Source organism: Phalacrocorax aristotelis, chromosome 1 (assembly GCF_949628215.1).
Source record: "Phalacrocorax aristotelis chromosome 1, bGulAri2.1, whole genome shotgun sequence".
NCBI classification, from domain to species: Eukaryota; Metazoa; Chordata; class Aves; order Suliformes; family Phalacrocoracidae; genus Phalacrocorax; species Phalacrocorax aristotelis.
In genome coordinates, this window is record NC_134276.1 from 134,414,538 (window position 1) to 134,431,085 (window position 16,548).

At 38.6% G+C, this 16,548-nt stretch overlaps 1 protein-coding gene across 6 annotated transcripts in view; it reads right to left on the reverse strand.

Moving 5' to 3' along the window:
* Positions 1 to 16,548, reverse strand: part of TSPAN9 (tetraspanin 9) — a 198,493-nt gene that overhangs the window by 101,366 nt on the left and 80,579 nt on the right. For 4 of the 6 annotated variants that reach the window (XM_075109954.1, XM_075109925.1, XM_075109944.1 and 1 more), the window contains one exon: positions 8,556 to 8,635. In XM_075109954.1, coding sequence (XP_074966055.1) covers positions 8,556 to 8,618 — 63 coding nt within the window. In that variant the 5' untranslated portion in view covers positions 8,619 to 8,635. Of the gene's footprint in view, positions 1 to 8,555; positions 9,521 to 16,548 lie in introns of those variants that run through there. The other 2 variants (XR_012663183.1, XM_075109911.1) reach the window with 1 other exon arrangement.

The following is a 16,548-nucleotide window of genomic DNA, read 5'->3' on the forward strand; positions in this document are numbered from 1 at the left end:
TATGTTTTCCCAGGTGCATGATCTTACACTTCTCCTTGTTGAACTCCATAAGGTTCTTGCTGGCCCACTCAACTTGGTGTCGTCAGCAAACTTCATCAGGCTACACTTGTTGACGTTATCCAGGTCACTTACAAAGATGTTGAATAACATTGGGCCCAATATCGATCCCTGGGGGACTCCACTTGTGACAGGTTGCCACTTTGAAAAAGAGCTATTTACCACCACCTTTTGGGTGCGGCCCGTCAGCCAGTTCCCCACCCACTGCACAGACCACTTGTCTAGGCCAGAATTATGGGGAAATCCACAAAAGAAATAAAAAAGATACAAATTCAATCCCTGATGCCTCATGACTTGCCAGTGTTATATGGGAAGCAAGACATACAGACACTAGTCAATGTATTTTCAAAACTATGTATTATTGGCGCAACTGATTAGAAACAGCACAAGCAGTTTCCATTCAAGACAGTCAGGATACAGGCAAAAAGACAGGAATACCAAATGCAGCTTGCAATGAGGACCAAGTAGATTCAACATGAATCCATGTGTACAGAATTCCTCCCCCACTAAAACAGAAGTAATCTGCAAACATTATTAATTCTTTTTACTCTGAAAAGTTAATTCTCATTTACTGCATTTAACAACAAAACCATAGCAAACACAAGGAAGTGAAGAAAGAAATAAAAGAAATGGTAAGCTAGTCATTCTGTGCTTCAGTTTGCATCCCCTTCCAAGGGGTGCAAGGGGTAACCAACAGTTCTGTGTTCCCAGACAGCACAGAGGCTCTGGGTGACAGAGGAGACTAGAGAATCAGCATGTTAACTGTGACACTAAACACTTAAAGATGGGTTCAGATTGGTTACTAAGTTTGTAGACACTTACCTATGCCTTGATTAAGGACAATCACAAACATTTCCTGGATTTATTGTAACACTGTGGAAAACCTAGCCCTACCTGCATTACCTGAGCAGTGATAAAGCTATTGGCCACGGTGCCAAGTTTTGAGGCACATTGAAGATGAGCTGCAGATTACTTTTAAAATTCAAACTGGCAGCAGGTGCCAAGAATATTCATAATCCCTGCTACACTGAATGGAGAAGTTAAATGGAAAATGCGTGGACAGCCATGTGAACTCTGGCCCAGCTCATGAAAAGCAGGAAGAAAGAACAATCATCCCAGTCAAATTTCCAAACACTTGAAAGTTCAATTATCTCTGCTGAATAAATTCAGCAATTTAAGTTGCTCCTAAGCAGCAAGGGACTAAGCTGAATGGAGATCTGAGTTGATTTAAAGCTAATTTGTTTCAGAAAGTTGTGAGATTGCTTTGAGTTCAGTGCCTGCAGTCATTTCTGTAAAGTGATAGTAAAATGGTTAAGTTTTACGTGACAACCCCAACAAGCTAGACAAACATTCACTGTTTATTAACACGTCTTCAGCCATGTTATGTTCCTTTATTTTGTTTGGAAGACGTGGTTTATTTATTTCTGCAAGATATTTAAAGTAAAGCCAACAGAATTTCTCCTTTGATTCAAAGTTTCTGTGAGTTGCTGAAAGGTTGGGTAATGGGCTGCCCATTAGGAACATCCTAACTTTATGTACAGCAAAACCCCAACTAACTGAACTTTACTTTTTTACAAATTGGACCGCATCCTCCCATCTTTTCCACTCAGGCCTTGTTCTGTGTCAGCAGTATTTAAATAAGCAAAGTTAGATACCTCCTTGGGCAGTCAGATAATGGAGTTACAACCTCATCCTCTACTTGCATGAGGAAGATTATACACCTTTGGATCAGCCTCTTGCAGACTTACTTATCTGGAAGGTAGCAGGAACAGACAAAAAGGGAGCATGCTAACAGCAGCCCAGTCAAGCAGCTTACTGAAATGCTCTGCATGGGTCTAGGAGACCAGAGGTAAGTAAGAAACATTAGAATATTAAGCTTATTCAAATTTAACAACAGTTGTACCCCATGATTATAACCATCACTTTATAAAAGTCAATATCATTATTATTTTTAAAAGTTAGGGGAATTGAAACACAGAAGGCTGAAGAAAGGTCACACAGCCAGAGGTTACGAGCAATAGAACCTGAGTCATATCTTTAAAGAAATATCTGACTCTGGGTGTACAGGGAGGCAGAGAGGACTGGAGGGGAGTAATTAATTTTCCAATTCTAAATTCTTATTCTGTTTCTCACTTTCAATGACTATAAACCTCCTCATATACAAATTATTAAACTATGTCCAGCAGGCTACATTATAACAGATGTATACAAAAAATCTGCTTTTTGAGTCATGAATCAACTCATCACTTATCCAAAATAACAGACACAAATGGCTCTCACACCTATCTATAGCTTGAGTAAAAACACTTCCACACTGAAGAAAACCAAAAATAACTTTTAAAACCCCACACAGCAAAAAAATAAAACAACCTCAATAGAATATGTTGTTAGCAAAGAGCAGCTAGAGAGAGAAGCATTGTGAAAAATGTAATATTGGATGTCTTCCCTATCAAGGTGAAACCACTTAGACCCTAAAACCAGTTATGGGGTGCTCGTCACCTGGATTAACCAGTCTAACTCAGCTCTGAAGCAAACCTCATTATTTTAAGTTAAAACTAGTCTTGGGCCTCTAATAATATTTGAATATTATTCTGCAATATCATTGCACAGGTTTTCAAATGGGCTCTATTTACATCATATTCATTAGGGCACCACACCATTTGAACTTAATATTACCTTTCCTTCTCCCAGCCCAAATGTTCATCTAATTGTTCTCCTCCACTGACGTGAAAGTTTGCGTATGCACACCAACAGTGCTATGTCATTTGGATGGGAAACTAAAACTAAAAGCTGGAATCTTCTCACAGCTTATCAAATCCCTACTAAAAACTGAATTCTTCTTGCTAATGTGACTGCAAACATTAGCTTTTTCCAGACTTCACTACCTTTCTTGTTTTGGTTGGCTGGTTTTTGTTTTGAGGGGGTTTTTGTTTGTTTGGGGTTTGGGTTTTTTGTTTGTTTGATTGATTTTGAGTAGTCTTACTTTCATGGGATTATACTGCAATTGTCACCGCACTGCTGACTCATGTCATTAGAGTCAAAATACGACAGAAGTAAATATCGCTATTATGTCAAGAGACAAGCATCCCAGGGTCACTCACTGTCTCTCCCTGTCATTATTCCCTGTGTCAGAAAATGGGGAATATCAGATAATGCAGCCAGGGGGAAGACAATAAAAAATGAGAAAATTTGAATGTGTTTCCTGTTTTAAGCTGTCTGTAGTTAGCAATTTTGTTCATATTTCAGGGACAAACTGCCCACCCCTCTTAAACCTCAAAGATTAACTTTCAGTTATGTGTAGGGCCAAAGTCTCTTCACAAGATTTAACTGTCTGTCCAACAGGTTCAGTTAACCATTACAGCTTTGTACTTCAAACTAGACACTGCACCATAGTATATTTTCCAGTCTGGTATAAATAAGTATGGATTACCTCACATAAATCATTCTAAAATTCTTAGCTGCTTTACAGTACTAATAACTCTGACAACAGCCAGACCCAGAGAATGGACATGCTCTCTTTCTTTTCTGATCTTAGACTTTAGTAAAAGTGACCTGCATGGCTGCTGTACTACTCTCTTCATGCTCACTGATAAACATGCAACATTGGTTTTAATCTACAGGAAAAAATATTACTCCCAACTCTAAGATTGAATTAGACAAATAATTAATGCAGAAGAATATTCTTCAGGAGCAATAATCTTTATCCGTTATTTTAATAACAGAGTATCCATGAAAAATTGCTGTATTTGACTTTTTGCTGCTACTTCTGGACCAGCAAGTTTCCAGCCCATCTTTTTCTCTTCTAGTCTTATGTTTTAGCGAGAGGAAAATGTTCCCAACCTATTGTAAAATTTACTTTGAAACTGAATATTCAGTACCTGAATTTGTAAATTTGACTCCATTTAACTTAGATAAATGATAACGTCTGCTTATAATTATACCCTTAACAAATAGGTATTATTCCTACCAGAATTTTTGTAGTAGTTTAAATATAAACAATTCAAAAAATAAACCACATCAAGGATCTTCTTGACTATACTTAGCTTTTCCTGAAACACAGAAGATCAGTGATTTAATAATCTTGTCATATGTTCCCCCTAATAAAATGTGTTTTATTAAAATTAAGCAATGCTAAAATCTAACAAGATGTGTAATATGAATGCTTCACTGTATGTAGACTCATTGACCTCAGTTAAATGAATAAACAACCCAAAATTTAACTATGATCACCATCTACTTGCAAAGTTCTCTAGCAAAGTTTTGATAACTTATTCCTGTTACTTCAAAATTTCCCTTTTAGGACCCTAAGAAATTCTTACATCACAAGTGAAATTTCTTTTAAAAAATTATGTTTTATAGAATTTCCATTTTACAGCCAGTAAGATTTTCTGATACATTTTGTGAAAATAATTATTGTAACACTTCTCTCTAATAAAACAATGAAGTGAAATCTACTCTAGAAAGACATATACCCTGATGTTTATATTTGGTGATTACCTTTCTTGAGAATTAAGCTGCTATCTGTAGAATCAAAAATCAATATTTTATTTCTTCTGCAGAGATATATATAGGCTACTTTGTAATCCCCATATGTGTGCACATTCCTGAAGGCAAACTAAATCAGCTAACATTTGTAGTTGCCCAGTACCTTTGCCAAACATATTATGCACTTAGGATGAATTCCGTGTAAATCATCATCCTAGCCACACAATTAAATACTATAAGCTTCCTTAACCCTCAGCTCAGACTTTCCTAATCTCTAAAAGAAAGCAATGCCAGATGGCCAAGAACAACTGCTAAGAATCAGAGGGCCACAGAGAAATACCTGAAGCTCTTTCTTATATGGTGGAGAAACACTTCTGTTTCAATTTACTGCTGGGCCCCACTTAGATCAATTTGCTTTGCAGAACTCATATATGATCCTTCCAAGTTAACTAATACACATGCTACTAATTTTCAAAAGCTATATTTTTTTGTCACTGAACTCTTGCCCAGCAGAAACAATGCATCACCTCTTTGTCCTAGTAATCACAGCAACAGTATGTTTGCTACATAATAACAAATAGAATCCACTAACCACTGCACTTCTCCATCACCTTCAAACGTGTACATGTGTATACAAATATATGTATAGATATTAAAATATATAAAATATATTCCATACAAAAATAATGTGTATAATATATAATACACATATGTAATTGGTCTCAAATATGTATGAGCTGGCTGCCAGGCTGTAGGAGTACTACAGTTCACTGCCGCATGAGGGACAGATTAGGTCCCAGCCTTTTTCTCTGTGTCAAGAAGCAATTAATGGAAAAAGATTCCTCTTTTTGTATAGAACATCCTTCTCTGGGCCAACACTGAGAATTGTTCAAGACAATAGTGCCCAGCATTCTGGGATGCCAAAGGATACCACCAGTCTTCATTTTCAGAGGAAGCATCTCAGAAACACCATTTTACTATGGTGGAATGACACTTCCTAAGGCTTTCTGCTACCACAGGCTCAGAATAATGTAGCGTTGTGGCAAGTAAGCTCGTAAGCTGGATTCCCTATTGCAGCTGTACAGCTGCTAGACTGGCAACTGTTTGAAGGCTCCCTGGAACACAGTTTTTCCACCTCTGTTTCCAGTTGCCTAAATCAATTCCTGTATGGAAAAAAAAACCACAAACCAAACCAAAATGCTTCTTGCCTTTGTCAGAAGATAACAGTGTGGCAGTGGCCTCCTCGCCTCTGAAGACCAGGAGTCTCATTCTGCTTTGAATTACAGGTTCAGAAAACTGCATGCTTTAAAATGAGTCTTCTCTTTTTAAAAGTAAATCACTTTACATTACATAGTCACTGCTCAAGAGCAGGTCACAACTTCATGTTTTTGGACTTGGGTTTCTTAACAGAAATTCAGAAGGAAGCAATAAGAACAGGCAAGCCTAGGAGTGGAAAAATGGGTTAAGAAAGACAGGAATGAAATAGCAGGGAGTGCTTCAGGATAGTGTAGGAGTGGAGAGCACTGGCAGAGATGTGTAGGGAGCCCAGGGCTGGACTTGCAGGAGAGTTCAGGGCAGGAGCGAGAGTTAATGCAAGCGTGCAGTTTCAGCAAGGAGCATATATGGAGCCAAACATCATCCAAAAGCTGTCAAACAGTCATAGTAGAACTAACAAAGATTCCAGGTATGAAGCCAGCAGCAGCAAACTACAGAACACCTGCCTGTTGTATGCTTCGTTCTAGCTCAGGTTTCCATGAGATAAAAGAGATTATAATGTTATTCCTTTGAATGGTTCAAGACAATAAAAAAGCCTGCTAAAAAAAAATAAGAATCTAGCAAGACTACAGTCCTCTGGAAGGATGCACAGGAACATCAAGACTGACTTGCAAAATTGAGTATAAGCCAGGTAAAGTGAAGAAAGGGGGACTTCTGAACAATTTAAACCAGGCTGATCAAATTTCTGTTGTAAATTACTTTGAAAAGTACCTGGCATCTTGCATTTAGCATTTTTCTATAATTTCTCAGATTCAACATTCCAGTGTGTATCATTTTCATTCGGTATAGGCTGGTTCATACAGAAAGCATTTTTTGAATATTAAACAGAGATGTGGTGACAAAGTTCAATAGCAGAAAAAAAAGTGGTATAAGCCTCACAACAAAAGACGTGGTGGGGAGGATATGAAGGGGATTAAGAGGTAAGAGTTGAAGAAGCACAGGGTACTAGAGAACTGTTCCAGATGGTAGCCTGGTTTTAACCTGAGAAGAAATGTGTTTTTATAAAGGTCCAGTGGCAGCTGAGCAGGCAAAGATAAGCATGCAAATGAGGTCTGAAATATTTTTGCAAGTTCAAGGAATGGAAAAATGGACTCTGAAAGTCTGATGCAGAGTCAAGAAAATTGTTGTTTGAGAAGGAGACAATAGCAAAGAAAGATAATGCATCTAGGGAAGTGAGGAGTAAGAGATACCTAATGACTGATTGCAGGACATGAGTAATGATATCAGAGGAAAGCTGTCTGAAAACTAATCGCAACATATAGCATATGAAAAAATACTACCAAGGTGTCAAAGTCATGCACCATTGGGTCAAATAGCCAGTTTGATATAATCTTGTGTGTTCAAAGTGATTTATTCCAGAAAAAGTTAGAGCAACTTTCTGGTAGGGTTTGTGTACAGAAAAGAAAAAAAATTTTTTAAAATCACAAATAAGCATCGATCAGATGTTCTTCAATGACCAGTTCTACCTTTCTACTTAAGAAAGACTCTCACAAGTTAAGTGATAGTAGCACCTCAGTCTATTACTGATAAAAGCTCACATTGCATGCGTGGTTCAACACTGTACGAAATCTCCCATTAACTCTTGCTCTTAAAGGTTATTTCAGTAAGTGGGTCAAGATAAACAGAGAAGCTGCTAGTAAGACTCCTAATTTGAACAATGATATCTCAACAACAGAGGTAACTATCTGAACTAGACTGCTAATGCCCCTTTTTCCAAAATAAATCCAGGGGTATTTTTTTCATTTATTTTTGAAGCATAGTGTATATTTCTGGATTAAAACCAAGAATTATTTTGTTCATGTGCCCAAGCTTTGCAACCATGAGGAAAGCAGTGCCCTTTGATTTCAAACTAAGCAAACCATTTCATATGGGGCTATATTCCTGCATACTCAGTATTTCAATTAGCCTGTGATTTCCTCAACAATACTGTTCACTCAAGTATGCCTAGTTGCCAGATGACAACTTTTCTTCTTTCTCTTGTATGTGACAATACTTTGTTCAAAGTAGCCATTATGCTTTTAACTTGCTTGCTGAGGCATTGTTACAACTCCTCAGGCCTCTTGGCTGATAGAGGAAAATAAACGTTGATACCTCAGAAACAAGTGCAAGTCTCCAACTTCACACGCCAATGTGGACAACTGCAGCTGAAACTGAATCCAGATTAATTCACCATTCCAGGCATTTCACATTTATGCTGATACCTTAAGAGGTTAGAACATGTGATTTATTGTTTTTAATTGGAGAAATGGGACAAAACTTCTTTCAAATGAAAAAGCAGTCTGTCAAATGACGTTTACAAAGAGCAAATGAGGTTTATGATGACAATGAGAAGGTACTTCAAATTTAAATGAACCTGCAGCTTAACGTCACACAACGTATTGCAACAGAATGCAAAAATCCTGCCACTGCAGGATTTTGATGCTACAATAATTCTGCTCTTCCTTAAAGGGCAACAATTCTGCCCTTGCTTAGATAACCCAGTTCAAAATACATATTTGAACAGCAAGTTTGAGGAATTAATAGCCGAACTGCAGTAACCAGGTGGTAATAAAGACACAGAAAGCATGTACATTTTCCCAACAGACACAAGTTTAACACTGAAAATATTCCAATCAGGTATGAGAGAGAGGGAGGGGAGAGGGGAACTTATTGTACTGCTTCAAAGATGCACTGTACACATAATGCAGCAGTACAAGGATACACTAATGAATGAAGGTAACTGAAAAGACAATACTCACCCAAAATATTAAATTGAAAAGGAACATCATGTATTTCAAACAACACAGGCAGCCTCTTGCCATGTTGCACTTCTTAAATTCTAAAAGGAAAACAAAGGATAGATCCAGGTAAAAGACCACATATTTGCTGCCTTTGGGTGCACTGTATTTGTCACTTTTTACGCCAGTCCCAGTCCCAACGCCGGTCCTGGTTCCGACCCCAGCGTGGCTCTGTGCGCGTGATCCAGTTGTACCATAGAAAGCTCCAGCAGTAAAGCCTCGACCAAATTGCCTCCCTGAGGTAGAAGGTTTAGCAAAATCTGAGTCTTTGCTATCCAAAGATGGACTCCGGTGAATTGAAGAATCCTCACTACTTGACTTCTCCATGATCTCTCTTTTCACAGCTGTCAGATTTAATGTATAGCATCTCTCAGCATTAAGTGCAGTGCCTTGCAAATGACACAGTGCAATAAGAGCTGTCTGTGTTTTGCTTCTCTTTTTCTTCGTACCTAAATCACTGCAAAAATCACTGCAAAATTTATTCACTGTATTGTTGCTGCTTTTATTTTTTATAGCAACGTAGGCTGTACTTGTCTATCTGTGGCATGGATTTATACATTAATATCCCATGCAAGAGCATACTCATGATTTATCTTGATGAATCAGTTATGCAGAACTTCGATTTTTATTCAAAAGAGCCATAAGCTCTTTCTCTCTGCTCCTTGTCTACAGCTCTCTAGTCTATAGGCAGCAGATGATCCCTGCATCCATTTCCAAAAAGCTTCTGCAGTACACCTGGGAGACTCTCCTCGAGCCGGAGCACATTCCTTGCCCTCGGCTTCCCTCTCTGTCTCTTCGACTCTCTCACACACTGTCTTTTTTCTTTCCACCCATCTGCAGTATCTCATTCAGTAACCAGCTATCGGAGCGCACTCTCTTTCACTGCTGTTGCCGTGAAATCATCAGCAACTGCAACCACTGGGCATTTCCCACAGAAATCCCTGACCTAACTATCGAGTAATAAATCCACCCTCCTGCTTGCCCCTCCCCCCTGCTTTACATCGGGCCAGTTAGCAGAAGCCTTCTCCCCCAGGGCACGCCTCCATGACATAATATCTTTAATAGGATTAGAATTACTCCTGACTATACAAGTGCACAACAGAAAATCTCTTTAAATGTCAAGTACTGTTTAGCTGTTTATGAGCTAGAACTGTGAGGTAGTGATACTCCTTTAATGCATTAAAATACTGGAAAAGCATGGATTAGATAGACAGGTGCTAACCTCTCTCTGCTCATTAAATTAACAGTGACATTTTTTTTCTGGCTTAAACAAATGCCATGGAACAAGGAACTGGAATAGACTAGCACCCAGCATACACTGAATAGGCACATGTCTTAGTTATACATGCACATAATGTGACGCCATCACCTGTGATATAATTAACCATAACCAGAAAAGCAGGGCTGCTGCTTGTTACGGGATCATCAATCAATTCTTAAAACTCTTTAAATGTAAGGATATCTGAACCTGTAGCTAATGACACTCTATTTATCTAGTATGTCGGAGATTGTTCTTGTGTATGGCAATAACCCATCTTACATCACAGGTAGTCTATGAAGTAGAAACACTGACCCAAATGCCACATTCCAGATAGCACAACATGCCTGCTAGGACTCTGAAACAGAAAGGACATGACTGTGCACGTGTGTCTGTGCGTATGTGTGCAAATGCCTGGCAGGGAGGAAGATAAATACTTCAGGTCACGCCTGCTGCTTCCAAATTCATCATTTTGTTATAAGCATAAAAGCAGCGCACTGATGGTGCAAAGTGATACAGCAGATTTAAAATGCAGGTTATTCTTTTCTTTTTTTAAAGAAATAAACCATATTAGGAGGCCACTATGAAAGAAACACGGCTACCAGGAAGAACAAAAATTCTACACAATTTTCAATTGACCTTTCACATGCACGTTATAATAAACTGTTATTTAATCAGGTATCTTTGAGAGAAGATGATATAACATTTATTCAATCTTTGATATCTATGCCCAAAAGCCCGTTAAAATTCTGCAATTTTTATGTAACAACATCAGAATCAACACCCTAAAGCAGTGCGGTACCTTTCTTGACAGGGTTTTTCTGAGAAAAGATCCCTCCACCATAAAGTACTTTATGCCATGAAATACACAGTGTTTATAGGTATAATATCTTTCTCCCATCGCTTCTGCTCTAGAATAAAATTCTAACAATGGGCAGAGCCAAGCCTATATCAACAGTGTTTATTCACTTTGCTTTTCAATAGTCATTTCAGAACTACCTGCATCAAAAGCATCCATCAGAAAGGTGACTCAAGTGCATCTACTGCAACCACTCAGTAGTGCATATGATAGTGAAAAGGCTACACACAAAACACCCAAGTGAAAAACGATAATTTAGCAGTGACCAAAGTAGAGTGGGGCACTCCTGTACACATCTATGGTACACATACAAACTTCAACATGAGCAGTCATCAAGAACCAACTTTCTTAGAAAAAAAACATGGAAGAGACTAGTAGGCCACAGCCAGATACCTGCCTTGGACACCAGAGCCTGTAGGATGCTGCACTGAAACACAAGGCAAATGTCTGAGTATGGTTGCAGAAGTCTGAAAAAACTCTTCTGTTTGAAAATTCACTTACTAGCAGTGTAAAGTTGTGCCATTGCAATCCTACGCTGCAGCTAGATACTTTCAGCGGTTTTTACTTGTCACACAAAATTGAGCTTTTGGCCAAAAAAATTATGTGACTGCACCAGTATTTTAAAGCATTTTTCCTGTCGCACCCATTGGTTTGCCATGAAATTTATACTGACGTAAACTAGCTTCAGAAAAAAAAAAAAGCTGTGCAATTGTGAAGACTAATGCAATATAACTATTTGCCCTAGCTTCCCACATGAAGTTACATGACAATAATAATTAATCTGCTCTCCTCAAGGTTAAAAAACTGAAAGAATATTTTGTAATAAACAAAAAATACTCTCCCTCCAAGTTTTCATTATTAGACCCTATTGAAGTTTTCCAGTTTTCTGTTTTTGCCTTCAAATACTACAAAATAATAGTTTCCTTTACCTTTACCTGCAATGTATCTTCCATTAAGAGTTCTCCGTGACTGGTCTACATCACAGTTTATACTTTAGAACAAACAACTGAAGATGCATGTATAGCCAATAGCCAGCTTCAAAATCCAAGCCTGAGCAACAAGCACTAGGGCAAACACGGTCCCAGATCAGCCTCCCCTCCCACTGTGTAAAAAGGAAACATATACCCTCTGTTGCCACCAGAGAGACTTTACAAGCTTCAGTAACCTTCTGCCACTTGAATTTGTGGCCACAGAGCAGCTTTACAGATTAGATGCCACTTCCTCCTGCTGGAACTCTCACTCAGTATTTATGTAGCTCAGTTAATAAATCACATAGAACTTCTTATTTGGTGAAAAAATAAGCAGTGAAAAAGCTGTAACCAGTTCATCCAGCTGTGCTTTGACTAGCCATTGCACTTAACTTTACCTCTGATTGAGACTTCAGTGGTAGGTGCAAGGCCATTCAACAGCACCTCACAGTGCTCCCACTTGACAGTGTAACCTCAGCATGGGAACGAAGCCATTTTGCTTCAGTATAGATCTCACCTCTGCTAAATAATTAGGGCATGAAATACATTCAAAAGCTCACTCTGTACTTCATTAATCTTTGATTACTGAATCACAGAACTTTGTTGGTGAGAGATGTCTGCACATCAAGAAAATAATTTCAGTCCCACACACAAATGCCTGGGACAAGGCAACAAACATCAGCCCATTGCATCTAAATGGCTCAGCCAAGCATTAAGGGTAAGAATTTAGGCTACTTTCAGATACTAGGTATGAAAATGGATGTCACAATAGGTGTAGCAGAAAATGGAAAATAAGGGTATTACTAATAACATCCAAACAACATAGGCTGGTTCTCCTACTGAAACTGATCTACTTGGTTCCCTCCTGGGAACAGTCCACCATAGTCCTCAAAATACAGACCCCAACAACTTCAGTTTTTATTGGAAGTCACAAAATATTTAATATTTTTTCTCAGCCCTCAGTTTTATCTCACCAGAACTTCAGTGCCAATTACGGCCAGCTACAGTGCTCCTGAACCCCTCTGTCTGTTTCTGCCCTCTTCAGCTGTTTTTGCACAACTGGCATATCAAACCACACTGCAAAACTGAGCAAAAGCTGACCAAGTTTATACACATATTTATAACCATGTATTTATGAAGATATAATGCAGATATAAAATGTATTTCACCAATATATTAAAATTATGCTTATTTTTCCCCTTGTAAAAGTTCCAAATCCATTTTACATGGGTTTCCCCTGAAATGATCTTGCTGATCCAGTGAGAGGGAGAGGGACTACAATAAGCAAAAACAGGAACAAACACTGAAGGCTGAGCAAAAATATCTTAAACTTTTGTTATGGTCTCCCATGATTCCTGAAATGAAAATATGAAACTCTAAGTGTCTTTAAAAAGGTAAAAGAAAAACTCCAGTCACCACAATATACGAGCCACTTTACAACTTATTATATATTTTACCTTGCAATTTCTGTTATGTAGCATAGTGCTACTGTCACCATTTTAAATATGGAGAACTCGAGGACCAAGATATTTGCTGAGGACGAACAGGAAATTGCTGGCAGAGAAGCGAACTGAAGCTGCACCTCACATGGCCTCAGCTAGTATACTAACCATTGCACCATTCTCAAATTAATTATTTTTAGAAATCATGAGTTTTAGTAACCCTGCCACATGAGTTCAGAACAATACTGAGCCCTGCAGAGATATAAACAAATGCATACACTATCCAGTGTTGGAGGGATACAGTTCCTAAATTAATTCTTTTCTTTTGAATTATATTAGCCAAGAACTGAATTGTACAAGCCTTCCTCAGGGTACACTAGGTAGACAAACAACTGAGATTGCAGAGTATAAACTCAGTGACAACATCTTTCCAGTCGCTACTCCGAATCCTAGAAGGCCATGAGGAGATACAGAACAGGAGTTGGAAAGAATAGCTTAAGACTTTCGCATATGGTTGTATCAGATGAAAGCTCAGATTAAAAAAAGCACACAATTCATTCAGGAATAAGCTTAAAGGGAAAAAGAATGTACAAAAACCCATTATCAAACAGAAACTAGTATCACATGAGAAACAAAAACAAGGAGTTCGCAGGACTTCCATGGTCCTGGTTCCACAATAAAGAGCTTACAGACTCCAGCAAGCCAGAATACCTGGAGTTCCCAGGGCTCCCAAGGCTGCAGGATTTATACCCAAAAACCTGGATGCTCTGAGGCTTGTATGCCACATCCTGGGGCCTTCCAAACTCCTAGCTTGTATGCTGCAAATCCAAAGCATTCTGTCCATCACAAGACTGGACAGAAACAAGGTAGGCTTCAAGGACAACTTTGTATGGTAGACAAGTTTTGAAACCTGCCTGTGTTTTTCAGAACCACATATCCCAAGCCATATTTTACCTCTGACACACAATTTTCCAATAGGAAGACTCTTCCATTAGAAACAGACAGAACTGCTGTAACTTCAGTTTTGGAGTCTCTGATCACTGATCAAATAGCTTCCTGCATTATTTAGAGCATATATGAACAGCTTGTTTGTTATAAATGCTAAAAAGAATCGCTATCAAGTGTTTAAAGAAGAGTGAAATGCATACTTAGTTTCCCTACTAGCATAAACAGCAGCTATTTCTAATAACTTCAGAAAACCACCACTTCCTTGGGTGCTTGATGGACAGACAGACAACAGAGTGGGAGACTGGATTCATTAAGAAACAGACTTACTCACAGCCAGTACCTGTGATCTGAACAGTAAATGACTCTCTTTCAATGTTTTGTGAGAGGACAGAGCCCATGCCCTTCTCTCTTCACCCTGTAGTAAAACCAAGAGCGTCCAACAGGAGTCAACTGACTCTCAGTTCCACCTGCAGAAAAAAACCTACATCCAGAGGCCAGGTAAAAGGACCTGGGACAGGTAAGTGAGCGTACAGCATCAGTTGGAAGGAAAACAGACACTCAGATGGGTTCTTAGAGGTTGGGTTCCATGTTCTGGGGCTCCACCTAGCATTGGCATGGCTGAAGAAAAGGAGGCCTGGCAGAGAAAAAGGAGCAGGACAGCACTCCCGGATACAGGAACCATATGAAGAAGCACCCCTGAGAAGACACTGAGTTTAAGATCTATGGGGAAAGGATCTGTTCTTCCAGACACAGCAATTGAGTGTCTAGCTACTTCAATCCAACACCCACCTTCCTCAGTCCTTACTTCACCCTGATAAATTATCTTTCTTGAAATTGTTACTGGAGAGGAAATGAATTAATCTGTTTCCTCTGACACAAGGGCAGTAGCATAACAGCTTGCAGTTACCTCATCGGCAACACAGTAACACCCCTTGGGTCCCCAAGGCAAAGAGGTAAAATCTTTCTGAATGGTCTGAACTAACACTTTCTAGTCTATACTTACCTATACCAATAAGAACAGTTTATCCTTCTTACATGGGGCCCTCACTGGAGGGATGATCAAGAAAATAAGACCCTGTTGTAAGACTTTCGACTGTGCCAAACATTCTAGATCACTTGATCCCTGGGATTTCCTTTAAAAATCATTTACTGCCAACAATGCATATGTGGCAAGGATTTCTCATTTAGGATTTCACACCAGAGATAAAATGAGATTCTGTCTCAAAATGTACAAAGGAATTAGTTGTAAACCATGTCAGGGACCACAAACCACTGTGATAAGATGCAGATGATGACTTGATATGCACAGGAGACATGGAAGATGAGGGTCAACATGCAGTATGGGGTCCCAAAGCTAAGATATTGTGATTATGTCACACTGTCATACCAGCTGTCCCTCAAGTGCCCTCACACTGAGCAGAAAGAATGCCTGAGTTTCTAAAGTGACAGAAAAATGTAACATTATAGAAAACAGAAAACCTGCTACCTACATTTAAACTTTTAAATAAAACATTTTCACTAGCACATTCATCTTTTGGGGTTTTGTTTTCACTTTACAAACAATATCATGAACTATGCTAAATCTGAAAAAAGTCCTCTAAAGATTATGTTAGAATGCAATTCACCATTGATATCTTCACCTTCAAGAACAAAAATCTAGAAAGTCTATTTATTTGTTTCTGAGAAGCCCTGGAAGTCAGAGTCGTCTTGGGCTTGGCAGTGTACATACAGAGACCAAGTCAACACACACAATAGACAGCCTACAATCCAGGCAGAAAACAAGACATTAATAGCTGGCTCTGAATATAATAACTACATTGGACTTCCTTTTTAAAGTTCCAAAACAACCTTACCAATTCTCCCACTAGCATGTGCGAGAACACAGAAAATATGAGGGGCAAGAGAATGGCATGTGCCCAAGCAGATAGGCCTATCCTGCTGGGCAGCAGAGTATCAGATGCTTTGGAACAGTCTGCTTATGCCTTTTAGCATAAGAATCTTTTTAATTACAGGGCATTTATCTTATCTTCTATAGCAATGAATACATTGTTCCATCTCCATCAACAGCTAATCCTTCTTAAACTCTGCTGAGAACTTAGCCTCAATATCTTACGGCAGTGAGTTCCATAGGTTCCATATGTTTAAAAAAAAAAAGCCTTCCAGCTCTGTCCTCTGTTCTGGCATTCATACTCATCCCATAATTCATTATTTTATAATTCTCTATTACATCCCATGTCATTTTTCCCTCATTAATCTAAACACTTATCTTTTCAGTGTCTCCTGTTATTGAAAACTCTGACTCCCTAATAATTCCAGTTAACCATCTTAGGGCTTCTTTCTAATTAAGCTATGTTTATTTCATAATCTTTTCCAATCTGCTGATGAAAAGATCTTAATCTTTTTAAAGGACAAGAGTTAATATTCAAATTCAAAGTTAATTTAATAAATTCTGTCATTGTCAACACTTTTATGAAAGTGA